The sequence below is a fragment of the Delphinapterus leucas genome, chromosome 10 (genome assembly GCF_059928025.1).
Source record: "Delphinapterus leucas isolate spDelLeu-1000000601 "Yukka" chromosome 10, BTC_Dleu_Yukka2, whole genome shotgun sequence".
NCBI classification, from domain to species: domain Eukaryota; kingdom Metazoa; phylum Chordata; class Mammalia; order Artiodactyla; family Monodontidae; genus Delphinapterus; species Delphinapterus leucas.
In genome coordinates this window covers 25,687,684-25,714,366 of record NC_143138.1, presented here as the reverse complement: position 1 = coordinate 25,714,366, position 26,683 = coordinate 25,687,684, and the positions used below count along the sequence as shown (strand labels likewise).

The window sequence follows — 26,683 nt, the reverse complement described above, 5'->3', positions numbered from 1 at the left end:
AGCCCCCATTCCCATGCCCCCTGCTCACTGCCGGTCACGATGCTCTTACTGACTTTCCCAGGCAGTCTGCTGCCGATGGTCGGCTGTGGTTCAAACAGACGCAAGAAGGCTGCACAGTGAAGTTACAGGTGCTGCTGAGCAGGCAGGGCCTTGGGAAGTCAGGGAGATACTGGGGGGCTGGGTGGAAAGCCCGTGGGCCGTGCTGAAGAGGGACCCTGTGATTCCACCCAGGGGGACCAAAGAAGTGTGGAGTCCATTCAGGAAAGTCACTGGATCCTGAGAACGGTCAAGAGAATGATGTGAAAACCCAGTGTTTCCACACAGCCGAAGGTGCCCAGCAGGATCCTGCCCTTGACCATCTCAAGCCTTACCGCCCAGCTCTGCTCCCACCTCAGGGCCCTGACCCTGTGGTCCCCTCTCCTGCACAGCTCCGCCCAGGTATCCACCTGCCTGGCTCTGTCACTCGCGCCTCTACCCGAGTCCCCTCCTCAGAGAGCTCTTCTCACCACAGGGGGCCAAGTGGATGAGTCAGCCATCCCATCACCCTGTGTTACTTTCCTCCTCACACTTAACCACCTGGGGAAACTCTCTCATTTCCTTATTTATGGTCCACCCCCCGGCCCCACTAGAACAGACAGCCCAGGAGAGCAGGGCCTTGTCTGCCTTCACCCAGATGGAACTGCCCCTCCTGAAGCAGGGCTGGACCCACGGGTGAGTGAAGGCCCCCAGGGCCCAGCTCTTCCCAAACAAGACCCCGGATCGCTGGCCACTTCAAAGGTCTGTCTTCCTTGGGAAATCCTGCAGCCGAGGGTCTCTCCTTTCCCCACACTCACTCACTTCTGAAAACTAGATTAAAAGGAGTGGAGAGGGGCTTCCCTGGTGGCGCAGTGGTTGAGAGTCCGCCTGCCAATGCAGGGGACACGGGTTCATGCCCCAGTCCGGGAGGACCCCACGTGCCACGGAGCGGTAGGGCCCGTGAGCCATGGCCGCTGAGCCTGTGCATCCGGAGCCTGTGCTCCGCAACGGGAGAGGCCACAACAGTGAGAGGCCCGCGTACCGCAAAAAAAAAAAAAAAAAAAAAAGGACTGGAGAGAGGCGGCCGCACCTTGAGCTGGGCCGGCCTCGCTGGGGCCGGGCCAGCATGATTGCGAAGGACCGGCTGCTCTGCCTTCTGTTCTAGCCTCTTTCCAGAACAAGAACTTGGCCCAAACAGGGTCAGACCCTGCCCTGCTCCTCTCCGTCCCCATCCTCGCGGCACGGCTTCCTCACACCCACCCGCCCACCCGTACAGGAGCCTGCGACACAAGAGCAGAGCTGCACCCACACGGCCTCTGCCCCTCAGAGGCCCAGCCAGGCACGGACGCCGCTCTCGGCCTCCAGAGACCACAGAGCAGACCCGGCTCCGGTCCCCCGGGTCAGTCATTCTCACGGGATGCCTGCCATGCGGACCCAGGAGACCCCGGGCACCTGAGCAGGTTATACAGCGTGTGCTCTCCTATACCGCAAAAGCCAAGCCCAAGGAAAGTCCAAACTAGAAGGACAGGTCCTGCTCAGCAGTGATTCTCTTCACAACAGAGACACTCAAGGCAACAGCAACTCTGCTGACATGAGGACAACCAAGCAGTGACGACTCTACCATTCATTACAAATCGAAGGGAAGGGGAGTCCGGGGCCACGAGCTCTGACAGCGCCGCCGGCTGGACGCATGGGACAGGAGCCCCGCTCAGGCTGCCCTCAACCTGCAAAGCCCTGGTTCACGGCCCGCGTCCCTGGGATCCTTCCCTGGCCCTGTCTCGGGTTGAGGTAGTCGCTCCTCTGGGTTCCCATGGCAGGTGGTCCATATGGTAGCACAGTGCTCATCCCACTAACCGACTTTACCTTTGTCTGTAACTGTCTCTCCTGCTCGGCAGAGAATAATCCAGTAAACATAAAGGAACCCTCCATTATCCATCTGTGTATTCCCAGGTCTTAGCATGGTGCTTGGCACACAGTAAGTGTCTAAGAAATGCCTCCTGATTAAATGACTGTGTGGAGAGAGGCACAGACATAAAAGGCAGGGAGATCTGGCCCGCTCCGGGTGTCACTCACTTTAAGAGGTACGCGCCTGCAATATGGACCAGGTACAGGCAGATGTACTGGAGCTGCCGGGGAATCTCCTCCTGCAGACAAGAGAGGCAAACAGGACATGTGCTCATTCCCTAACTGGAGATGCAGGGGGAGGTAGAGGAACAGGGGGAGTGCAGAAGGACATGGCAGGCCTGCGGAGCGGGGCTGCCAGAAAGCCCCAGGTCCCACCGGGGACATGCGCACCTGGCTGCACAAAGTCTGAAGGCGACTCAGTGGTCAGGGGGCGGGACTAGGTTGAGAAAGAAGAGACAGGGACTGGGGAACAGGGCTTTAGGAAATCAGCCAGAGAGAACCTTTAAAAAAAAAAAAAACTGTAGGAAAGGCAAAGAACTCTCCATCCGCTCCCCCGAAGATGAGTCAGGCCCCCCAAAGCCACACGTCTCGTGTGGGAGGCGGGAGTCTGACAAGGCAGCCCCCCTCCTGGAGGTCATCAGGGAGATTCCAACAGGCACTGGCTCAGCATCTCACTCAACACGCCAACATACCCCCGTGTCCACCCCCACACGTGGGCGGCCAGAGGGAGGGCCAGCAGCATCAGAGGGGCTACCAGTACTCACCTTCCGTACCTTCTGGAAGTAGAGCTCAGGAAGTGCGTGCAGCCAGTAGGCCAGCTGGCACAGGTAGAAGAACTTCACCTGGAAGCTGGAGACAAGGGGGCCAGTCACCCAGAGGGATGGAGAGAAGCCCCTACAGGTGCTCGCCAAGCACGGGGTGGGGTGGGGGCAAGGGCCAGGCGGTGTGAGGAGCTGGGCCGAGAGGGAGGAATAGAGGGGCGGGGGGATGGTGAGCTCCACGCCCCTGAGCCCAGGACACTGCTCCACACACAAGACCATGCACGTGGAGGGACATGGGAAGTCCATGAAAAGACACAAGAAGGATGAAGAGAGAGCAGAGGAGGGAAGGCTGAGGAGGGGGCCGAATCCAGAGCGCTGTCGGGGCAGGAGATGGCAGGTGGCAGGAGTGAGCTGAGGAATAAAGGGGTCTCAGCAGCAGAGGGAGGACCTAACTCTGCTCAGTCTCCAGTGCTGCTGTTCTAAGGGCCGTGGTCTCTGGGGGACACGGGCCCAGCTCTGCCCTCCCGGTGTCCTGTCGGCGCAGGAGAGGAGGGGCACTGCCTCCCGTGGAGGCCTGAGGGGAGATGTGTGCGGACGTGTGCAGGTGCCAGGAGGGCGCAGCCCAGAAAGCTCCGTGCAGAGGCTCTGCTTCCCCGTCCCTCCCAGGCGCTGTAGGAACCTGCTACAGACCCAATGTTTGCACCCCCTCGAAATTCACATGTTGAAATCCTAACCCCTACAGTGATGGTACCGGGACATGGGGCCTCTGGGAGGTGATTAGGTCACAGGGCTGGAGCCCCCCAGAGTGGGATTAGTGCCCTTGTGAAAGAGGCCCCTCTCTGCTTCCGCACGTGAGGACACAGAAGATGTCATCCATGAAGCAGGAAGCGGCCTCACCAGACACTGGGTCTGCCAGCCTCCAGAACTGTGAGGAAGGGATGTCTGCTGTTTATAAGCCCCTGGGAACCCCGCCATCTGCGGTGCTCTGTGATGGCAGCCTGGGCAGAGACAGGACCCTGTGCCCGGGCTCCTGCAGTTGACGTGTCATTTCAGGAATTGCCCATAAGAACACGGGGAGGAAGCAGCTCCCAGACGTCTGCCTCCATGACACTGGGCCCTGCCAGGCTCGGGGGCGCTCTGGTCCTCGGGCTCACCGGCCTGTGTTCTGCCCACATTGTGGGGCGAGAAGCCAGTGCACCAGCCCGCTCCTCCCTGGGGACCGAGGGCGACAATACTCACGGGAGGTACACATGCGGATAGTCTTCCCAGAGGCTCCTTGGGTTTGTTAAATATCCTTCCTGTAGTGGACGGGAAGAGACAGCGTTTAGAAATGTGAACGTGAGGCCTGCTGGGCGGGCCCGGGGGTCAGGGTCGCACCTAGTCCCCAGCTGCCAGAATGAGGAAGGAACAGGAAACGTGAACACGGAACCCCTCTGGCACTTGGCCCGTCTCTTTACTATAGAAGAGAGCCGTGATGTAGGAGGAAGAGCCCTGCTCTGGGGTCAGAGGACCTGAGTCTGACTGTGGTCTGACACTGATCAGCTACATCCTCTGAGCGAGTTAGTCTCCCCGAGCTTCAGCTGGCTCATCTGTAAAATGAGGATAAAAATACCCTCCCAGAGTTATTGTTAGAAATAAACGTGACAGTTTATGTTTATGTGACAGCGTCGAGTGTTATGCCTGGCGTGCAGGCACTCAGGAAATGCTTGTAGAGTGAATGAGCAAATGGACTCCAGAGCCACCGTCCCCTGGAAAAACGAAAAGCCTACTTTGGCTTTTCACACCACCACAAATAAAAAGCATGGCAGGACCCCACAGGCCTCCCCAACGGGCCTCACGTGTGACACTTATCACATAGCACCATCACTGCCGGGCCGCCAGGGCTCTGTTCATGCCTTCTTTTCTGGCTTCTTTTTCTGGCGCCTCCTTGCATCTCCAGTATTTAGCCCAGGTCCTCTTACAGAGTAGGGGGAGGTGACCTGAAAACCCTCCTGTTACAAAACATCTGGACATGCTGGATGCAGTCTAACAAATGTTCTTTTCAATGCAAAGCTGAGCTCACAATAAGAAAGGGAAAACCCGAGGGCCCAAGAGGGTAGGGAGCTAAAAGCCCGAGCCGGTGAGGCTGTAGGGCCAGAGCTTTCGCGCCTGCGTGGGAACAGGAGACCCTTAAAGGGCCAGCACCCCAGAGAAAAGGGAGACTAGGAAGGGTCCGACGAGCAAGGCAGGGAGAAGAGGACCATGTCTGCTCACCCGGGGCTCAGGATGGAAACAAAAATATGACCCCCTGAAAATCTGTAACTTCAGATTTGCTTTCACGGGGGTTTGGAGCTCAAATGGACATCACCTGTGTGTCTAGGCGCCCTCACACTAACTTGGTATTAACAGTATTTGGGGGCCGGTGAAGCCATCGGGACGTACTTTCATCCGAGAACGTACAGGGTTCTCACACACACAACCTTGCTAAAGATGAGTTTATAATCCAAGATTACAGAACATACGAGGAAACGGCCCACCACGAGCAAAAGGAGGCTGACGCCACGCGACGCTCAGAGAGGGCGGAGGAGGTGACGCCAGCCTGACCTCCTTTTAGAAACAGGGAAAGGAGGGAGTTCCCAAAACAAGGTGGCTTCTCGGCAGCACGACTGAATTCTGGGCTGCGCCTCAAGCCTCCTGGTCCAAGCGCCCCAGGCCTGGCTGTCCTGGTGAGTCAGAAATAAACCAACCGACTGGTGGCTTTGATGAGGAGGCCCAGAGCCTCAGATGTTCCCACCGGGACTGAGGACGGGGCTGCCCTGGGCGGGGAGGAGGCCCAGCAGTTCCCAGAGGAGCCTCCAGGTGACTACTGGAGCCTCAGTCGTACTCCCACCCAGACCCTGAGTCCCTAAGTGCCCCTGGACATTTCAGATACGACCAGGGCCTCATTAGCACAATGACTCAACGGACGGTCCCGTCAGGTGCAGGCCCCAGGGCAGTCACAGTAACTTAGGTTTGAAGGAAAGGGTCTCCCCACCAGACCCTCCTGGCCACATTCCATCTCCCCCTCAGAGTTCGGCAGAGGTGGGAGGCTCTGGGGCGCGCGGGGGTGGGAGGAGAGGGCTTTTCCGCACCCACACTGGGGCCACCCCTCTCTGCCCCCCACACGCCGCCTGCATCAGATGCCGGCCCCAGGCACACAGGTTCACGGCCTTCCGCCCTCCCTACCCCCTTTCCAGGGAAACCGAAGTGGGGAGGCCATTCCTTCCTAGAGGAAACACCAATGTATTTAAGGATGAAAATGGTACTTCTGGGATCGAAGTGGGAGAAGAATTTCCGCCAAAAAAAGACTGGCCAAGAAAAGCAGCCCTGACAGAAATCTAAGAGCTCAAAAAGCCCAGACGATCCTGTGATTTTAAACAGGGACCCTCCCCAGCTTGGCGCTTTACTCAGGAGACAAAGAAATCAGAACTGTGAAGCCAACCAGCAGAGAAAACGCCCCAGAACAATGCTGCCGGCCTGTGAGGGGCAGTCCCGGGCGGAGGGAGGCGAGCAGGGCAGCCAGAGGAAGAATGACTCACTGAGAACAGTCTTTTCCAGACCTCGGGCCAGGCAACCGCCCAGGGAGGCTGGGCCGGGGCCCCTCGGAGCTCAGCACAGCACACCGGGTGTGGGCTCGCCCCCAGATCCCACCCGCCAGTGGGCCTGCCGTCTGGGGGGGCGGGCTTTAAGATCCTCTGTTCTCTCCTGATTCTACAAATCAACCAGGAGCAAGGGAGGCCTCAGCGGGCTGGCACACCCCCTCCCCTCCCCTGCAGCCTTCCTTTCCAGTGGATGAACAAAAAGCACCACAGGAAGAGAGAGCAGCATCTAGCCCTGACACAGCTGCTGCCCGGACCCAGTGGTCCTTCAGGAACACCCACTGCTGAGGTTCTGCTGCAGGCAGTCTGTGTGTCAGGAGGCAGCCCTTACCTGAGCCCCTGCCTCAGAGGCGCTCCCGCTGAGCGCTGGGCTGCAGGTTTAAACTGTGAAGGGAGGCACCCTGGGAAGCCAGGCAGCCTCCCACCCTGCTTTCCCAGTACAGCGTTTTGCTTCCCCTGAACAATGAACAGTAGCTGAGAGCTAGACTAAAGGTAGGAGGTCGACATTCTTATTAAATTATCAGTTGGCCCATCTACGACCCCATCACCCTGCCTGGATCAATGCAGAGAAATGTCTGAATTCAACACCAAGATCAAGCTGGTTATTTCGTGGGGGGAGGGATTTAGGGTCAATTTTTACTTTCTTTTTCAAACTTTTATGTATGGCTTATTTTTTTTTAAATGATCATCTATGATGTTCATAAAAACAAGCAATTCATTACTTTAAAAACTGTTGAAGGTTGGAACGAGAAAAGGCAGTCGCAGTCGACTTATTCCCTCTCACGACAATACTGAGTGAGCATCTAGTGTGCACCAGGAACTGTGCTTGGGGGATAGCGGTGAGCACGGTGCCTGCTCCCAGCAGCTCGGGGGCTAGTATGAGGGAGAGGCAGGCAGCAGAGAATGCACAGCTCAAGAAAAGGCCACAGCAACAGGCGTGGTGCAGCAGACGCAAGTGTACGGGGAGTTCTCTGCGGAGGTTACGTGTAGGTGGAGACCTGGATGGCACGGGGTGTCAGGGGACGGAGCACTGCAGCAGAGGAAGCACCCCTGCAAAGCGCAGGAGGCAGGAGAGCCAGGAGAGTCAGAGGAACAGTGGGGCTGGGGCCAGTGAGCCAGACGGATAAGGCCAGCAGCACCCAGAGCACAGGAGTGAGGAGGGAGAACCACTTCAGCACGAGCGCGACAGGGGATTTGAAGCAGGGGATGCGTGATCTGGTTTATGTTCTAAAAAGATCTGTCTGGCTGGGCAGACGATGGATTGGGGTGAGCGGACACAGGAGTGGAAACGGCCTCCTTCCAGAAGTGGTCCAGCAAGAGATGCGGCTCAGGGCCTCCTGACCGTGGCACTAGTGACACCTGGGGCCAGACTGTCTTTGCTGTGGGGACTGTCCTGGGCACTACAGGACATTCTGCTGCATCGCTGGCCTCGACCCACTAGATGCTGGCAGCGTACTGTCCAGCATCCCCTGGAGAGACCCATGGGCCCGGGGGCAGAGGTGTAGGCAGACAGCAGGCGACAGACGCTCCATGTGCTGGTGGCAGTGGGTGGCGGAACCTGCCGAGGGACTGACCGGAGAGCGAGAGAGAAGAATCGAGAAAAAGTTCATCATAACAGAAACATAGGATTTAAAAAACTAGCTGTTTTCACTCCTTTTACAAAACGACCCTCTCTTCTTCAGTCACCTTCACTCCGTGCAGAATGGCCTGGAGGGAGCAGGTGAGGTCTGAGAGCCACACGATGTATCAGGACCTGGGGTCACTGGAACTTTCCAGGCTCCCTTGGTCTCTATTCTCCTTCTGGAGATGCTGAGTGGAGACCTGGCTATCACCATGGTAAAAGCCTGTTATAAACGTCCCCAGAAAAGCGTGGCAGCTCCAGACTAACGAGCATCATTTCTAAGCCCTGGACGGCCCAGGAGCCTTGCACACTCTGGAACTGGGGGGAAGTCCCTTGGCTGTTGGCCTGCGAATCTGGTGAAACTGGGTCACAGCTGGGGTGGACGGTGGGTTGAGGCAGAAAGGGCAAAAGTGATTCAGAGATGAGGCAACGCTTCTCCTGCAAGAGCAGTTAAATGTCCGTGGGACCCGAGGGCTGTTCTGCTTCAAGGCAGCTCGGGGTCTCCAGAGGCCGCATAAACCAAACACCCAGTGGCTGGGAGAGGCCTGAGCCCAGCCGTACCTAGACTTCCCCGGGGCCGCACGTGTGCTGCACAAAGGTAGGGGGCGCTACTCACACAGACCACACACAAAGTCTGCCCCAGGGGGAGTATAATGTGGCAGGCCTGCTCCAGAGCACAGAGGCCTTGGGCCCTGCATTTAAAATTCCTATTGTTCTGTGATTAAATGATAATAGAAATAAAGGTAATATACAAAAGGGCATGCTGAGTCCCGCTTTGAGAATATGGATTCAGCGTTCAGCTCGCAGACAGATAGGTTGGTCTTGAGGACGGGGAAAGCTCATCACTGTTGCTAAGGAAGGGGAAGGGGGTGAGAGGTCAGGGGAGGCAGGGAAGGAAGCTTCTAGGAGGTCACAGGGTTGCTGAATTTTCCAAGCCCCGGCCCTGGATTTCTCACAGGACAATTCTAGCTCCTGAGGAAGAGACCCGGTTACAGACAGGAGGTGCTCCAGGTTGCGGGGGGATGGAGGGGATTAAACACTTCCTAGGACGACAGGCTTGTTACAAAGGACCCCGAAGGGCTGTCCACATTCCTTTGTACGAAGGAATTTTGCTGTATCAAAGGTTGCTTGAAATAAGAGTATTCTTGTGCAAAAGGGGAGGTGAGTCAACTGTCTGGTCCTCCAGGCATTCGCAGAAACAGCACTGACTCTCACGGGACCTGACTGACGTGCGTGCAGGGGGATGCTGGCCGAGCCTTGGGAGGCCAGTGTGGTGCAACAGAACCAGACCCTCAAGTCCAAGGCCTGGCCACTTCAGAACCACGTGACCATGGGGCCACTGCGAAATCTGAGCTTGGATTTCTTCAATCCATAACACAGGTACCGGAATGAACATAAAACTCAGCTCAGGGGACAGCACCGTGCGAGGGCCCCAGGACGGAACACAGAGCTATGGAGCTATACGCTGTCATCACCGTGACATCACATCATAACGATAACAAGTGTTTACTTTTGGACCAGAGGACGCTCCCCAGCTATTAAATAGCACCTAAACCACTGACCCCTCTCTCACGGTGATAACATGGCAGCCCGGGCCCCAGCCATCAGCACTCCCTAGGACCACTCACCGTCACCACCACGTAGAAGCACCAGATCACCGAGCTGAGGTGAAAGACGACCAGCTGTCCAGATTCGTTGAACTTGCTGTGCTTGACCTTGGAGAGATGAAGCCGTTTGCTGATTTTCTAAAGAATAAAGAGAATCCTGCGTATTAACGTGAGTGTATAGGTAACGGCAGATTTCAAACTCCTGTTTTCCCCCCACAAAAGGGCTGAAGTTTGAAGCCAGCCTCATCCAAGTTATTCCATGGAAGCCTCGTGTGTGCATATAGTGTTTAGTTTAAGGCAAGCATTTTGAGGAAGCGGCGAGATGAATGTCGTCAGCTGAGATGTAAAGAAAACATCCCCCAAGGGTTGCCGTGTTCGACCCCTGAGGACACCGTGTCGTCATACGTCAAGCAGCTCCCTCCCGTGTAATAAACACTGTGGTCCCACGGGCTACGAAGGCTTTGAGGGGGACGGAGACCAAACCGTGGTGCAGGAGATCCAGTTGCTATAGGACCAACCAGGGCCTCCAAACAAAGCGGAGGCCTCACAGCTGCAGCCGCTCCACCCGCCGAATCCCCCCAGCTTCCCATCTCGGAATCCAGACATGTCGCTCACGTCTAAGATGTACTCCTGCACCACAGCGTGCAGGATGATGGTGATGAAGATGTAGAACAAGACTGTGACCAGGTCCTTCGGCCCGTAGTGGTAGTGCACCGTCTCGCCATCTGTGGAGGCAACGAGAGCCACGTCAGCATCCCTGGGTGAGGAAGTGCTCTGGGACCCAAAACTGAAAGGAGATCTGGAGCAGAATGTGCCATCAAATGCTTCCCTTTGGCTGTAACCCCAGACTTAGAAGATTTTCTTCCCGAGAATCCCACCCACCCTCTGGACTTGGCCCTTGGGAGCACCAGTGCAGAGGGGAAAGGAGAAGCCAGCACACGGCATATCATGACGATGTCTCCTGATCTGGGCAGGAAGGCACAGTGGCTGCAGCCAGCAATTGGAGACCACCAACCTCCATCATTCCCTGGCTGTGTGACTATAGAAAAGTGACCAACCTCTCTGAGCCGTAATCGCCTTCCCTGTAAAAATGGGATTGCAGTTATACTTCATCGAGGAAGCATGATGCAGGGTTAAGAGTGTGGACTCAGGACTTCCCTGGTGGCACAGTGGTTAAGAATCCGCCTGCCAATGCAAGGGACATGGGTTTGATCCCTGGTCCAGGAAGATCCCACATGCCGCGGACTAACTAAGCCCGTGTGCCACAGCTATAGAGCCTGTGCTCTAGAGCCCACGAGCCACAACTACCGAAGCCTGCGCACCTACAGCCCGTGCTCTGCAACAAAGAGAAGCCACCGCAATGAGAAGCCCACGCACCACAACAGAGAGTAGCCCCTGCTCTCCACAACTAGAGAAAGCGCGCAGCAATGAAGACCCAACGCAGCCAAAAATAAAAATAATTAAAAAAAAAAAGAGTGTGGACTCAGAAACCTGAGCTTGTATCAAAGCTCTGCCATTTATTTCCTCCCTCTTTGTTTTTATTTTTTTGATATTGATGATTTTTTTTTTTTTTTGCCAAACCACGCAGCTTGTGGGATCTCAGTTCCTGGACCAGAGATTGAACCCAGGCCACGGCAGTGAAAGCCCAGAATCGTAACCACTAGGCCACCAGGGAACCCACACCTCCCTCTTTTTCAAAAAAATTGAAGTATAGTTGATTTATAATATTGTGTCAGTTACAGGTGTACAGCAAAATGGTTCAGCTATATATTTTTAGATTATGTTCCATTATAGGTTATTACAAGATATTGAATATAGTCCCCTGTGCTATCCATTAAATGCTTGTTGCTTGTCTATTTTATATATAGTCGTGTGCATCTATTAATCCCATACTCCTAATTTATCCCTCCCAGCACCTTCCCCTCTGGTAACTAACTATAAGCTTGTTTTCTATGTCTATCTGTTTCTGTTTTGTAAACAGATTTATTATACTATTTTTTAGATTCCACATGAGTGATACCATATTTGTCTCTGTCTGACTTACTTCACTTAGTATGATAATCTCTAGGTCCATCCATGTTGCTGCAAATGGCATTATTTCATTCTTTTTTATGGCTGAGTGATACTCCATTGTGTGTGTGTGTGCGTGTATAAAACATCTTCTTTATCCAGAAAAAAGGATGAAAACTTTAACTCAAAAAGACACATGCACCCCAATGTTCACAGCAGCACTATTTACAAGAGCCAAGACATGTACGCAACCTAAGTGTCCATCAACAGACAAATGGATAAAGAAGATGTCATTTATTTCCTGTGTGACTCTGGAGCACCTCTGACCTTTCTGTGCCTCAGATTCCTCATCTGTAAAATGAGGATAACAGCAGTTCCTGTACTGCAGGGTTACTGTGAGAATGAGGTGACTTCAAAAGTGCAAAGTGCTTACTTAGAATAGTATCTGGTGCATAGTAAGGGCTATACATGTATTCGCTATTATTTTTGTTGTTGGGCTATTGTGAGGATTAAACGAGATAATCTGTATGCAAGATGCTTATCAGTGCCTATAACCATGGTAGGCATGCACTAAATAATAGTTTAATAAAATATTACTTAGTAGTAATAAATTAGATGGAATCCCAGGTATCTAAGTTTTGTAAAGCTCTGCTACTACAGCCTCTCTCTCCGCGGACAGAGGAGGATTCGTGCCTTCGTTCCAGTTGGCAGGCCTGGATCCCTCGTGCTCTGTGGCCCGCCCTCCCCCAAGCAGACACACTGGCCCCCTTTCCAGCTGTGCTGCCTTCGTGCTGAGTCACACATGAGTCATCTCTCTTTGCTGGGATGCGTTTACCAGAAGGCAGGCCAGGGTGGGTGAGTTTCAGGGTGGCTGCAGAGCGAAGCAGAGCTGATTGGGTCACTCTGGGAGTCAACCCATGACCCCGCCACCCTGGACTGGGAGAATGCACTGGTGGTCGGGGGGTGGGTGGGGTGGGAGGGGGCAGTAAAGACATGGAGAGCATGAACTTTGACATCAGACAAGCTTCCCCTTTTCCTCTCCCTCCTACCTTCCACAAAGACCCTGCTCTGTGAGAGCCACTGGGCTAATTATTGAAACACGGAGATAAAAGACGCTGCCCTGGCTTCAGAGAGCACAGACCAGCGGGGAGACTGACAAATAAATGTACAATGACCTGCAGACAGCCACATGCTGCCAAGAGGGAAACACAGCCACACAGGGAGCCAAGGCAATGGAGGGCCGACTCCAGCTGGGGCAGCCCCTCAGGGTAAACAGGAGGATATAGAAACTTGAGAACAAGCTGGGGTAGTCAGGTGTGGGGAGGAGGGCATCCTGGGCAGAGGACGCAGCATCTGCTAAGGATGCAGGCAAGGAGGATGCAGTGCTGCAGGCAGCCAGGGTACCACGTCAAGGGGTGTGGACTTTATCCTGAAGGCAATGTGGAAACATCAAAGAATTCAAACTCAATAGGAAACTGAGCAAATCTGGGCTTCAGAAAGTTTACTCTGGCAGCAGTAAACAGCATTGTGCCTGGAGGTAGACACCAGTGATGCAGGTAAGGAACCACAGGGACCTGAATTAAAGGGGAAAAGGGAACAGGGAGGGAGGAGGGCCATCAGCGGCAGAGACCTGGTAAGACTAGGTGACTGACCCGGGAAGAGACTGAGATCAGGGAGGGGAATCAGCACCGAGGACCGAGGAGGAAACATGCGAGGAAGGGAAGAGATGGGCGTATGGGTCAGCCTCTCCTTCCTGCCCTTCCATCATAGGGCTGGCATTACCCTTGCCCTGCCTTCTTCATAAGGGAGGATCAAAGGAGACTAATTAGATGGCAGCATATTTTGAAACTATAAAATAACTAAACACATGCAAAGTTTCACCATTGAGACCAGCCTTATGAGGCAAAATAGGATTTATTCTCAATGAAACGAGCGTGGTCCAAAAGTAGTTAAATGACGTGTGTCAAGACTTTGGATTATCCATCTTAAAGCCTCTTCAAGTCACCTCCATTCGTCACCCCATATACTATGGTTCCAAAGAGATGTGACCAGAGCCTTAAAACCTTCTTGAAACAAGAACGGATGGATAGACTAATACATTCTTTTTTCCTTTGCTGATGAGAGCTCCTTGCATGTTTATTCATCCACTAATAAACCACGTGCAGGGCCCCGTGCTGGGGGACAGCAGGGTACGAGGGCATGGCCCTGCCCTCTCAGAGCTTAGCCAGTGCACACCAAATTCTCTACACCTAAAAACCAGAGGCCAATAACAACAGCAACAGCAAAAACAAAAAACAACCAGATTGAAAAATGGGCAAAGACTTGCAGCAATATGGATTGACCTAGAGATTATCATACTAAGTGAAGTGAGTCAGACAGACAGAGAAAGACAAATATCATGTGATATCACTTATATGTGGAATCTAAAATATGATACAGGGGCTTCCCTGGTGGTGCAGTGGTTGAGAGTCCGCCTGCCGATGCAGGGGACACGGGTTCGTGCCCTGGTCCGGGAAGATCCCACATGCCGCGGAGCGGCTGGGCCCGTGAGCCATGGCCGCTGAGCCTGCGCGTCTGGAGCCTGTGCTCCGCAATGAGAGAGGCCACAGCAGTGAGAGGCCCGCGTACCGCAAAAAAAAATAATAATAAAATAAAATATGATACAAATGAACTTATGTACAAAACAAAAACAGACTCACAGACACAGAGAACAAACTTATGGTTACCAAAGTGGAGAGGGAGAGGAGGGATAAATTAGGAGTTTGGGATTAGCAAATACAAACTACTATAGATAAAATAAACAACAAGGTCCTACTGTATAGCAGCACGGGGGTACTATCATTAGGGAAATGTAGATCAAAACCGCAATGAGATACCATCTCAAACCCATGAGAATGGCCACAATTTAAAACAAAAATAACCAAACAAACAAAAAACAGAAAATAACAAGTGTTGACGAGGGTGTGGACAAATTGGAACCTTTGTGCATTGTTTGTGAAAATGTAAAATGGTACAGTCACTATCAGAAACAGCATGATGATTCCTTAGAAAACTAAAACTTAGTTTAGTTTTAAGATTCCTTAGAAAACTAAAAATAGAACTACCTGATGGTCCAGCAATCCTACTTCTGGATACAGACTGGAAAGAACTGGAAGCAGGATCTTGATGAAATATCTGTACACCCATGTTCATAGCACTATTCACAACAGCCAAAGGTAGAAACTATCAACAGATGAATGGAAAGACAAAATGTGGTCTATACGTACAACAGAACATTATTCAGCCTTAAAAAGGAAGGAAATCCTGTCACATGCTACACAGAGATGAACCTAAAGGACATAACGCTAAGGGAAATAAGCCGTCACCAAAAGACGAATACTGTATGATTCCATCACAGGAGCTTCCCAGAGGAGGAAAATTCACAGAGACAGAAAGAACGGTGGTTGGCAGGGGCTGGGGGCAGGGAGGATGGGGAGTTGCTGTTTAACGGATACAAAGTCTTGGTCTTGCAATGAAGAGCTCTGGAGATTGCACAACAGCGTGAATGTACTTAACGCTACTGAACCGCACACTCAGAGATGATTAAGATGGTCCATTTCACGGTATGTGTATTTCACTATAATTAAAAAAAAACACCAGGCCAGGTGTGATCAGTGCTGTGCCCTGGCAGGAAATGAGGAGGGGCAGGGCCCTGGGGAGGAAGGGTCACTGAACGCAGGCCAGAGAGCTGGTGAGGCTGGAGTGGTCTGGGCGGAGGCATCCGGGGAAGGTCCTGCTGGACAGAGGATTGGCATGACCTGCAGAGCAGGGGTGGGCAAGCCACGCCACGGGGGGCTCCCCCGACGGGTCGTGGTAAGTCACGCTTCCAACGGCAAGGGAAGGTTCTGGAGGACTGAGTCACAGACGCGCTCTTCCTGCCAGGTGGATGGGCTGGGGGGCCGGAATGGGGCCGGGAGGGCAGTCAGGAGGCACTCACAGGAGCCCAGGCTGGGGGGCGGGAGCGCCCTGCACTCAGATGGCAGCAGTGTGGTGGAGAAGACAAGTTGGGAGAGGTGTGGGTGATGGAACCGAAAGGACCAGCTGGCAGACTGGCCGTGGAGAAAGACCCTAAAGTTCCCTCTGGCATCTGTCTGCCCTCTGTAGCCCCCGTGCTTTCAGAATGCTTCAGCGTGCTGTCTCATTTGATCCCTGTAACCACCCACGGTGCGGGCAGAGGGGATGAAAAAACAGGGTTCACAGGGTAAAGGGACAGGGGCCATTTCTCAGATCTCCCAGTGTCCGGTGGCCCAGCCCCGCCCCCAAAGCCACCTCACATCCCCCGCCCCCTGCTGGTAAGAAGCTGCTGCTTTGATCTCTCTCCCTACACCAGAACAAGCAGCATGGTATCCAGATACTCACAAGCTGTGCTCTGATTCATGCAGATTACCTCTACTGCTTGCCCCTTGTCTGCTGCCTTCCTGCTTTTCAACAGGGCAGGAAAGTAGATTGGTTTGGCCCCTTCTGCTTGCCACAGAGCTGTGGAGGTTGAAACTTTGTGTTTTTCCAAGAGGCTATAAACAAATGGATATTTTGGGGGTTTTTTTCTTTTTAAATTTTTGGCTGCTAATTCTTATAAAAATCCTCTCACTCCCCAAGTTAGAGCTCTGACCCTTTAAGCAGTGCCCCTATCCTGCATGAGCTCTCAAAAAGAACGGCGATGGTCTGGCAGTGAGCGACTGTGATTTTTTAGAAGAGTATGTTTCAGCACATCTCTGAGCTCTTAGACCAGAGAAGCAATTCTGGCCCTGAGTCACAGCAAAACGCCCACAGGGACCAGGTGGGGAATGCAAGGAGCAAAGTGGTCCGTGTGTCTTAAGATAAATCCTTTCAGCACAGAGGCCGCAGCACTAAACAGGGAGCGGTCTTCAGTGCCACAATATGCTCCCCACTGTTTTTCCTTAGCTCTAGGGCCCTCTTGGTCTGTCTTCCACATTTCCACTTTGAGAGAGAAACAAGTTTAAGATCCACTTCCATTTCAACCTTACTTAAAGAAAAACAACAATTCAAACTGGGATACACGGTGGCTGCCAGGCAGTCTTAATGTCGGGAAGACATTAGAGAGGAGTGGAGACTGTGGCAAAGTGCAGAGTGCATGTCCCAAGGGGTGAAGGAAGGAGTGGGGAAGGCGCTGGGAAGGGCGTGGCCCCATATTTCAAAAGCAAAGAGAGAAATCCCTACGTGAATCATCTGATTTTAAAATGCCGGTGACTAATTCCAAAATTGTAAAAACACTTTATGGGCCAACACCAAACTGGCTAAGGAAAATACACAAGCCAACTCTGACCACAGGCCACCAATTTGCAATCCCTAGCCCAGATGACCCCTGACACCTCCCAACACCCAGTGAGCCCTCTTTCCTATGCAACACCATGGAGTAGGTCAGTATATTCCCCCGAAGGGTTAACCTCACCCTGGAAGGAGCACCTTCAATAACGACCCACCCTCTGTGGATGTTATCCTGTCTTCATTCAAAAGTGACACTTGCTTTGTTTATCTCTGATCAAAGTTTAAAAAGAGAGTCAACGTGATCAATAAGGGCCTGGCTGTCCTGACAACCTCAGGTGGAGCTGGCCCTTTAGGAGCAGCGCTCTTACTGGCCTCCTGTTTTGTTTCCTATGACTAATAGACATTTTCTTGTTTCCCCTGGTGTCACCTGTAAGCAGCTTCTCCCGCATGCCTTCACAGGTCCCGTCTTGTCCGGATACAGCTGTGCAATCTCTGACCTCCTCCCCGGGACCTCAGCTGGCCCGTGGCCACCTGTGGCTGACGCTCCATCTGCTCTTTACATCCCCTTAAAGTCTGGTCACCTGCCAACGAGGCTTCTGCCTTTGTCCGAAAACCTGGTGGCTTAAAGAGCATCACTGCACAACGTGGATGCCTCCTTTCTCTCCCGGCTTTCTTCCTAAGCCCTGCAAACCTGGATTTGTAAAAGTTACTTTCTATTGGTTTTTGTGCTTTTGGCCAACTCTGTTTTCCCATTATTTTGAATCTTTTACAATATATATAAATCCAGAACTTAGGTATGAAAAAATACCATAAGCAAAATCAAAAGGCAAGTGATGACCAAGGGGAAAATGTTTACAATTTGGATCATAAACAAAGGCTAATCTTGCTAATGTATGAAGAGCACCTAGAACCTAAGCATGAAAAGATAACAAACGCAACAGAAGAATGGGCAAAGGGTATGAACGGACAGTTCACAGAGAAAAGAAACACAGATGGCCCTTATACATTTAAAAGGATGCTCAACCTCACACAGAAGAGAAATGAAGGGACTTCCCTGGTGGTCCAGTGGTAAAGAATCCACCTTCCAATGCAGGGGACGGGGGTTCGATATCTGGTCCGGGAACTAAGATCCCACATGCAACGGAGCAACTAAGCTCGCACGCCACAACTACTGAGCCCGCACGCCTCAACTAGAGAGCCTGCATACCTCAACCTACAGAGCCCACATGCTCTGGAGCCCACGTGCCACAACTACAGAACCCATGAGCTCTGGAGCCCACGCGCTGCAACTAGAGAGAGAAAACCCACACAACACAACTAGAGAGAAGCCTACATGCCGCAACGAAGAGCCCATGTGCTGCAACGAAAGATTCCACATACCACAATGAAAGACACCACATGCCGCAATGAAGATCCCACGTGCCACAACTAAGACCCAATGCAGCCAAAAATAATAAACAAACAAATAAATAAATATTTTTAAAAAATATGCCAGACTTCCCTGGTGGCACAGTGGGGGTAAGCTGGGATGAAGTGAGAGAGTGGCATGGACATATATACACTACCAAATGTAAAATCAATAGCTAGTGGGAAGCAGCCACATAGCACAGGGAGATCATCTCGGTGCTTTGTGACCACCTAGAGGGGTGGGATAGGGAGGGTGGGAGGGAGACGCAAGAGGGAACAGATATGGGGATATATGTATATGTATGGCTGATTCACTTTGTTATAAAGCAGAAACTAACACACCAGTGTAGAGCAATTATACTCCAATAAAGATGTTTTAAAAAAAAAAAAAGAATCCACCTGCCCGTGCAGGGGACACAGATTCCAGCCCTGGTCCAGGAAGATCCCACATGCTGCGGAGCAACTAAGCCCGTGCACCACAACTACTGAGCCTGCGCTCTAGAGCCCACACGCCTCAACTAGAGAGCCTGCGTACCTCAAACTACAGAGCCCACGCGCTATGGAGCCTGCGCACCACAACTAGAGAGAGAAAACCCACACACCACAACTAGAGAGAAACCTGTGTGCCGCAACTAAGACCCGAGGCAGCCAAAAATAATAAATAATAAAATAAATATTAAAAAAAAATATGCCTGACTTCCCTGGTGGCAGAGTGGTTAAGAATCCTCCTGCCAATGCAGGGGGCGTGGGTTCGAGCCCTGGTCGGGGAAGATCCCACATGCTGTGGAGCAACTAAGCCCGTGCACCGCAACTACTGAGCCCACGTGCCACAACTACAGAAGCGCGTGTGCCTAGAGCCCATGCTCCACAACAAGAGAAGCCACCGCAGTGAGAAGCCCGCGCACCGTGACGAAGAGTAGCCCCTGCTCTCCGCAGCTAGAGAAAGCCCGCGCACAGCAACGAAGACCCAACGCAGCCATAAATAAATAAACATAAAAAAAAAAAAGCCACTCTTCTCAGTAACATTGTTTAAAAAAAAAGAAAAAGAAGAGAAATGAGCTACAACTACAATGAGATACCATGTCATCCCTATCAGATTGGCAGCAATCCAAAGCTTGACGCACACTCTTGCTGAGGCTGCGGGGAAACAGGCTCTCTCTCACACTGCTGGTGGGATGCAAAATGGACCACCTCTTCGGAAGGGCAATTTGGTAATTCCCATCGTGATTACAAACACATCAGCCCTTGGATGTGGCAATTCCACTTCTGGGAATTTATCACACAGCCGTACCTGCCACGTTCAAAATGACACATGCACAAGGTTGCGCACAGCAGCATGGTTTTTGACAATAAACTGATGGAAACAACCCAAGAAGTTTTCATCTAGGGAGGACCGGGTAAACAGACCAGAGTTATAAACACGGGGGCTTATAACACACAGTTGTAACAAGCTGTGGCTGTGGACCACAGTGCCAGCCTCTCCGTGGATCCCAGGGGTGCACACTGCTGCATGTATGTCCACCCCAGGACCAGTGAATCAGAAACTTGGGCATGACCCAGGGATCTGTGCTTAAATTTCCCAGGGGATTCTGACACACGTACTGATATAAACAGTGGAGCCATTTTTAAAAATCAGGGAGAAATGAAGGGCAAGAACAGGTAAAACTAAGCAGGAAACGTGACAACAGAAGAGCGGTTGCTTTGGGAGGGGGTGTTGACTGGAGAGGCGTGAGAAGGTCGGGAGCGCTGTCTCCCCACCTGGTGCGCACAGATGTAAAAATTCATCACACTGTTCCCTTAAGAATGTGTGTGCTTTACTATTGTATAAACCGCCTAGTCTGTGGTACTTTATCATGGCAGCCCTAGCAAACTAAGACACACACACAGACACACACACACACACACAGACACACACACACACACACACACTCTCCCTCCCTCCCTCCCTCCCTCTCCCAGGCTGCCTGGATAATTAAAGAATCTGCAGAGCTACCATTTTAACCCCAGACTGCATGATTTGTAATCTATTTTCTCCAGTTTTATAGAAGGTAGGAAGACAAGGATATTTTTATGATGTAAAAATGTAGCAAAAAATGAGAGATGTAGCAAAAACGAGAGATACACTAAAGAGAATTTGGAAATAAAAGTGCCCAGCCTCTACGTAGTTTTCCTGATGTACCATTCCTTTTTATAAGGCTAATATAACCCGGCCTGTGGCCTTCAAGAAAGAAGTATCTCAGTAACTCCTGGTGCCAGGCCCACACTCAGCCCCACGGCTGTTTCTAAGTCTGAGGCTTCTACTTACAACCAGCCTGGGCAGACAACATGCAGCGCGTGAAGAGCACCTGCGAGGCGGAAGGTGTGAACTTTTTGTTAATTCACTGAGAGCCATAAAGAGGAAACAGCTCCTCGAGATCACATACCAAAAAATGTCTAAAGTCACAGCCTTTTTTTTTAACTTGGATAAAAATAACATCAACAAGTTCATTGTTAAATTAAGGACAAAAAATTATTTCAGTTAGAACAACTGAGTAAGAAAAAAACATGATCCTGGCTAGACAGGAGAAGAAAAGATTTGATCAGGAGAAATGGGAGTGCGGGGGAGGGGAGGCAGCCGTTCAAAGATGCTACCGGCTTGGTCAGCTTCAGGCTGGTTAACAATTAGCCACAGTGACTCAACTCAGTGGTTCTTGCTTAAACCTCTAGAAGCTCCGCGTGGGATAAATTCTCCGGGCTGTAACAGGGGATTGGACAAAAATCAAGTCTAGGCAGGAAGGGGACACACTTCCGAGGTGCTGTTACCTGGAGGTGACCTCTTACGGTCCCTCCACTTTCCTGCATGACTGTTACACTTAAATAATAACTGCTATGGTCTGAATGTTTGTGTCCCCTGCCAAGTTCACATGTTGGAATCCTAACCCCCAAAGATGATGGTATTAGTGGGTGGGGCCTTTGGGGAGGTGTTTATAAACCATAAGCATGGAGCGAGCCCTCATGCATGGAATTAGTGCCCTTATAAAAGAGCCTCCAGGGCTTCCCTGGTGGCGCAGTGGTTGAGAGTCCGCCTGCCGATGCAGGGGAAACGGGTTCGTGTCCCGGTCCAGGAAAATCCCACATGCCGCGGAGCAGCTGGGCCCGTGAGCCATGGCCGCTGAGCCTGCGCGTCCGGAGCCTGTGCTCCGCAACAGGAGAGCCCACAACAGTGAGAGGCCCGCGTACCGCAAAGAAGAAAAAAGAGGCTCCAGAGAGCTCCCTTACCCGCCCACCACGTGAGGACACAGCAAGAAGTCTGTGACCTGGAAGAGGGTCCTCACCTGACCAGGCTGCACCCTGATCTCAGATGTCCAGCCTCCAGAACTGTGAGAAGTAAATTTCTGTTGTTTATAAGCCACCCAGTCTGCAGTATTTTGTTATAGCAGCCTGAACAGACTAAGGAAGTTTAATAAGTAGTTTCTGCTTACTGATAAAATAAAAGATCAAGTCCAGGTCTGGCTATAAGCCCCACTCTTCCTCAGATGCCAACCAATATAATGACGGCAGTGAAGACTCTGGTTTATTTTCTCTTATCCATATAGACAGGACCTTAGGGCCAAAGGGGATCTTGGCAGCTGTTTGGCCCGAGGGCCCAGGATGGACCCAGATCTCTGCCTTCCTCGTTGGGTCCCCTGGGCCATGTCCACCAGCCCGTTTGGCAACCCAACCTTCCCACAGCTCCCCTGGGCCCTGGTGCTGCACGGGGTGTGAGGGGCCCAGCCCCTCCTCTGCCCTTACTGCTGTATCCTTGGGAATGTCCAGCAACTCTCTCCCTTGGTATAAAAGGACAAGGCCAGGCTCTTTGAGTCTCAAGCCTCCTGTAGCTGGACAGACCACAGGTCCGGGTTGGGCAGCTTTCGGCTGTAATCAAGTCAGGTTTCCTCCTCCGGAGCCCCTGTCGTCCACCTGTCTCTTCCCTTTTTGTCCCCCACAAGCTCATCTTACAAACAGGGTCTTGGTTTGATATGTGATGCCAATCTTCCGAGTACATGATACAAGCACAAGACAAGACTAACTCCTACCAGCTAGCAAGGGGACAAAACACACTCTGAGCCCTGGACAAAGGCCTTCGCTGAATGAGGCTTTAAAACCATCTGTCTGGGCTTCCCTGGTGGCGCAGTGGTTGAGAATACACCTGCCAGTGCAGGGGACACGGGTTCGTGCCCCGGTCCGGGAAGATCCCACATGCCACGGAGCGGCTGGGCCTGTGAGCCATGGCCGCTGAGCCTGCGCTCCGCAACGGGAGAGGCCACAACAGTGAGAGGCCCGCGTACCACAAAAAAAAAAAAAACCCAAAAAACCAAAAACCATCTGTCTGAGGTTGTTTTGATGGGGCCGTGTGTTTCATCTTGGAAGGGCTGTGAGAAAAAGGGCCACGCTATGGTGTGGGAGGGTCCCGGGCCTTTCATCTCCAGCTGCTAAATGCTACACAGCAGCTGGTGGTGATAAAACCACCAGGACCAACAGAGCCAGGGGATGGGTCCTTGTCCCCTTTGCTTACTGTGAAACCAACCCTTCTCTCCAAGAGGCCCCTCGCACCCAGCCGTCTCGCTCTAGGTGCCCATGACTTCTGGGCAGCAGCGGCTCAGCTGGAAACCAAATCCACCCAGTGACGGCACCCCCTCCCCCGCTCCTAGACGCAACAGTTATAGCAAAACCAAAACTGGACGAGAACAGAAAGATGCAAATGAGTTACTGGATTTACGGGGTTTCCCTCTCTTACCTTTGGGGTTGGAAGCACAGGGTCATCCGCAAGTCTACTTAGAGCTTTTCACCCAGGGCAGCAGCACTTCAAATACCTGGGGATCTCGTTACCATGAAGGTTCCGGTGCAGAAGGTCTGAGGTGGGGCCTGGAGTGTTTCTAACAAGTTCCCAGGTGATGCTGGTCTGTGGACAACCTGAGTAGCAAGTGCCTCCTGGATTCCTGTCTTAAGGAATCGCTGGGACTGACACAGCGACCTTCACCCTCGATTTGACAGGTGGGGATGGAGACCCAGACGCTACATAGTTTGCCCAAGACAACTCAGCAAACTAGTGGCACAACTCAAAAGAACCTGGTACATTTTAGCCTGTCTGGGGTCACCTGTTCTACATCAGAAGGGGAGCCAGCAGGCCATGAGTCTGTCTGTGGGAAGACTCAAGCCTCTATTCTTTGCTGACCTTTTACAGTCTATATACTTCTGGCCGTAACAGCAGATACTCTGTGGTATTTGAATCAGAAAGACTTGGAGTGTCTAATGGCAAGACCAGACACATGACATTTTATTCCTTGCCGGAGCTGGGCTGGGTGTATGGTTGCAGATAAAATACAGGACGGTCAGTGAACCTTGAATTCCAGACAAACAGAGAATACTTTTCTAGTATAATTATGCCCCACATATACTTTGAGATATACTTACACTAAAAAAAGTACCTGCTGTTTATCTGAAATGCCAATTTAACAGGTGGTCTTGGATTTTTTATTTGCTAAGTCTGGCAACCCTAACAGGTGGGAATGAGAGACAGGATGTGGTGACAAGAACATTTCCTGCTCAGGGACCTTTCTTGGTGGTGCAGTGGTTAAGAATCCGCCTGCCAGTGCAGGGGACACGGGTTCGAGCCCTGGTCCAGGAAGATCCCACATGCCGCGGAGCAACTAAGCCCGTGCACCACAACTACTGAGCCTGTGCTCTAGAGCCCGTGAGCCACAACTACTGGGCCCGCGTGCCACAACTACTGAAGCCCGCGCACCTAGAGCCCGTGCTCCAGAACAAGAGAAGCCACCACAATGAGAAGCCCGCGCACCGCAACAAAGAGTAGCCCCCGCTCGCCGCAGCTAGAGAAAGCCCGCGCACGGCAACGAAGACCCAATGCAGCCAAAAATACATAAATTAATTAATTAAAATTTATAAATTAAAAAAAAAACATTTCCTGCTTCATCGCTGTTGACCTTAAAGAAAACCCCAAGGACGCCGGCACTGCCCCGAGATGCACAACTTCTGACCTTAACAACTGTGCCCATCTCCTCTTTGAGTTCATCTCTCTGAACAGAGCTTAATCTTCTTAACTAGCTATTATAATGTGAGAGAATCATATATTTACAGCTAGTACTATGAGTTGAACCATGTCCCCACAAAACTCCCATGAATTCCTAACCCCCAGCACTTCAGAATGTGAGCTTACTTGGAGTCAGGGTTATTGCAGATGTAAAGAGTTAAGATGAGGCCATAGTAGAGTAGAATGGGTCCTAATCCAATATGACTGGTGTCCCTTTAGAAAGGGGAAACGGGACGCAGAGGCTACCATGGACACAGGGTAAAGATTGGTGTCCCGCTGCCACAAGCCAGGGAGCATGGCCCTGCTGACACCTTGATCTTGGATTTGTACAATACGTTACATTTCTGTTGTTTAAGCCACTCACCTTGTGGTATGTTTGTCACCACTGGCCTACAAGCACATGCTGGGAGCCGGGAAGAAGACAGGAGAGAAGGAGAGGGAGGCAAGGAAACAGGTAAAAAACCTCATCAGCATTCCCACTGGCTATTTTCTATAGAACTTGAAAACCTCTGCTGAGGGAGGATGAGGGATTTAGAAACAGTAGGTCACGCTGTATGAAAACCGTTACTGCTCTCCTAAAATGCACATTTTAAACACTGAGTTGAACGAGTTACAGGCCACTTAAAGAAGAAACCTTAGAAATCAGAATTGACCCTGGTTACACAAATAGGATCCATTCCCAAGCACCTGCGGCCTTAAAGCGATTTGTGGGGGGAGGGTTTTAAATTCGCAACCTCAACAGGCCTTGGTTATGAACTGCTTCTTTCCCGTGAGAAATCTGCCCTCCTCTGCAACTTATAAACCAAACATCACCACCCTGGGTTTGGTGATCAAGGAGCTCAAAACAAAATTAAACAGGCTACTCTGATTGCACCGTCTCTCTGGATGATTTGCTTGTCCTATTTCAAACAGCCCCTAATGGCAAGATTTAAATAAAAGTCAGGCTATTTAGCAGTAGTTGATCCTCTCTTTCAGTATGGAATTTATGTCCCTTCACCTCTACCCAGGCCTTCTTCTGGCCTGGAGGAGGATTCTAGGGGTAGACTTGCATAGCCCCACCCTAGAAAAATGCCGAACCTTGCAGGCTCCTGTCACACTGCCCTTCCTTCAGTGACTAGCATGCGCCAAGGTGTCTGTGCCTCACTTGAGGCCTTTGCACATGCCGATCCCTGTGCCTGGAACGTTCTTTCTTCTGCCCAGACCCCCTCCCTAAACCCCCCTACACCACCTGCACAGACACTCGGTTCAAAAGGCAGTTTCCCAGAAACACCTGGTCATCACCCTTTGATTTTTCCTTATCACACAACCTTGTATATTTCCTTCACTACGCTTATCACAACTATAATTATTTATTGTTTGCTGTGTATTATCTATTCTCTCCCTAATAAACAGTAAGTTCCGTGAGTCGCAGATCAGACATGTTTTATAATTACTTTATAGTCCGGGCCTGACACACAGCAGGCACAAAAATATTTGTCTGGATTAATCAATTAATTAATTAGTTAAAACAAACAAATTGAGGGCATGATAGGAACTTGGGGGGCACTCCTGCTCAGAAGCTTTGGGCGCAGCCCTGGAGCTTCACGTGAAGCCTTTGTTTCACGTTACATGAGGGGGAAGCGTTTAGGATATCACTTGTCTCCCAATTTCTCTGGGAAAGTCTTTTTTCAGACTAAAAAAAAAAAAAAATCAACCCTCTGGTCATGATCTGGCTTTACAAACAGGCCCTTCCTACAATAAAGGCACGTCCCGCTCACATGAACTTCAACTGCCATGGTCCCCAGGACAACACTTCCTCCTGGTAGCTAACAAAGCAGTGTTGGGCTATGATCTGGCATCCCCTCTAAATCCAGGGACTTCCCTGGCGGTCCAGTGGGTTACAACTCCGCGCCTCCACTGCAGGGGGCATGAGTTCGATCCCTGGTCAGGAAACTAGGATCCCACGTGCCACGTGGCGTGGCCAAAAAATTTTTTTTAATTTTAAACATTAAAAAAAGGAAATTGACTTTGGGCAGAAATGTAATGAAAATACGAGCACAACCTTTGATAGGTGGCTATCTCTTTATCAATTAATAAACTGGCATTTTGGCATTAAAAAAAGAAGCCTATGCATTTTATATTTACCAAAAAGCAGGATTTATGGGTCATAAGAATTAGATGACCGAGGGCATTTTGGCAACACATATATAAAACCTTTAAAATGTATACACTACTCGACCCAGAAATTCCAGTAATAGGAATTTATCCTAAAAAATAATCATGAATGCAGGAAGTCACAAGAATGTTTACTGTAGCACTACAGAAGCTAGAAACATCCAACAATATGGGATTGAATAAGTAACTGCAGTAATCCCTATTAATAAATACTCTGTAGCTTTTCAAAATGTCTTACTGAGTGGAAGAAT

At 51.3% G+C, this 26,683-nt stretch overlaps 1 protein-coding gene across 2 annotated transcripts in view; it reads right to left on the bottom strand.

Moving 5' to 3' along the window:
* The window catches only part of TRAM2 (translocation associated membrane protein 2), a 75,099-nt gene that overhangs the window by 8,286 nt on the left and 40,130 nt on the right, over positions 1–26,683 (bottom strand). The window contains exons 3-7 of one of the 2 annotated variants that reach the window (XM_022582117.3): positions 10,142–10,251; positions 9,548–9,664; positions 3,921–3,979; positions 2,685–2,769; positions 2,089–2,159 (exon numbers count right to left, since the gene is read on the bottom strand). In XM_022582117.3, coding sequence (XP_022437825.1) covers positions 2,089–2,159; positions 2,685–2,769; positions 3,921–3,979; positions 9,548–9,664; positions 10,142–10,251 — 442 coding nt within the window. The remainder of the gene's footprint in view (positions 1–2,088; positions 2,160–2,684; positions 2,770–3,920; positions 3,980–9,547; positions 9,665–10,141; positions 10,252–26,683) is intronic. The other variant, XM_089918625.1, reaches the window with a different exon arrangement.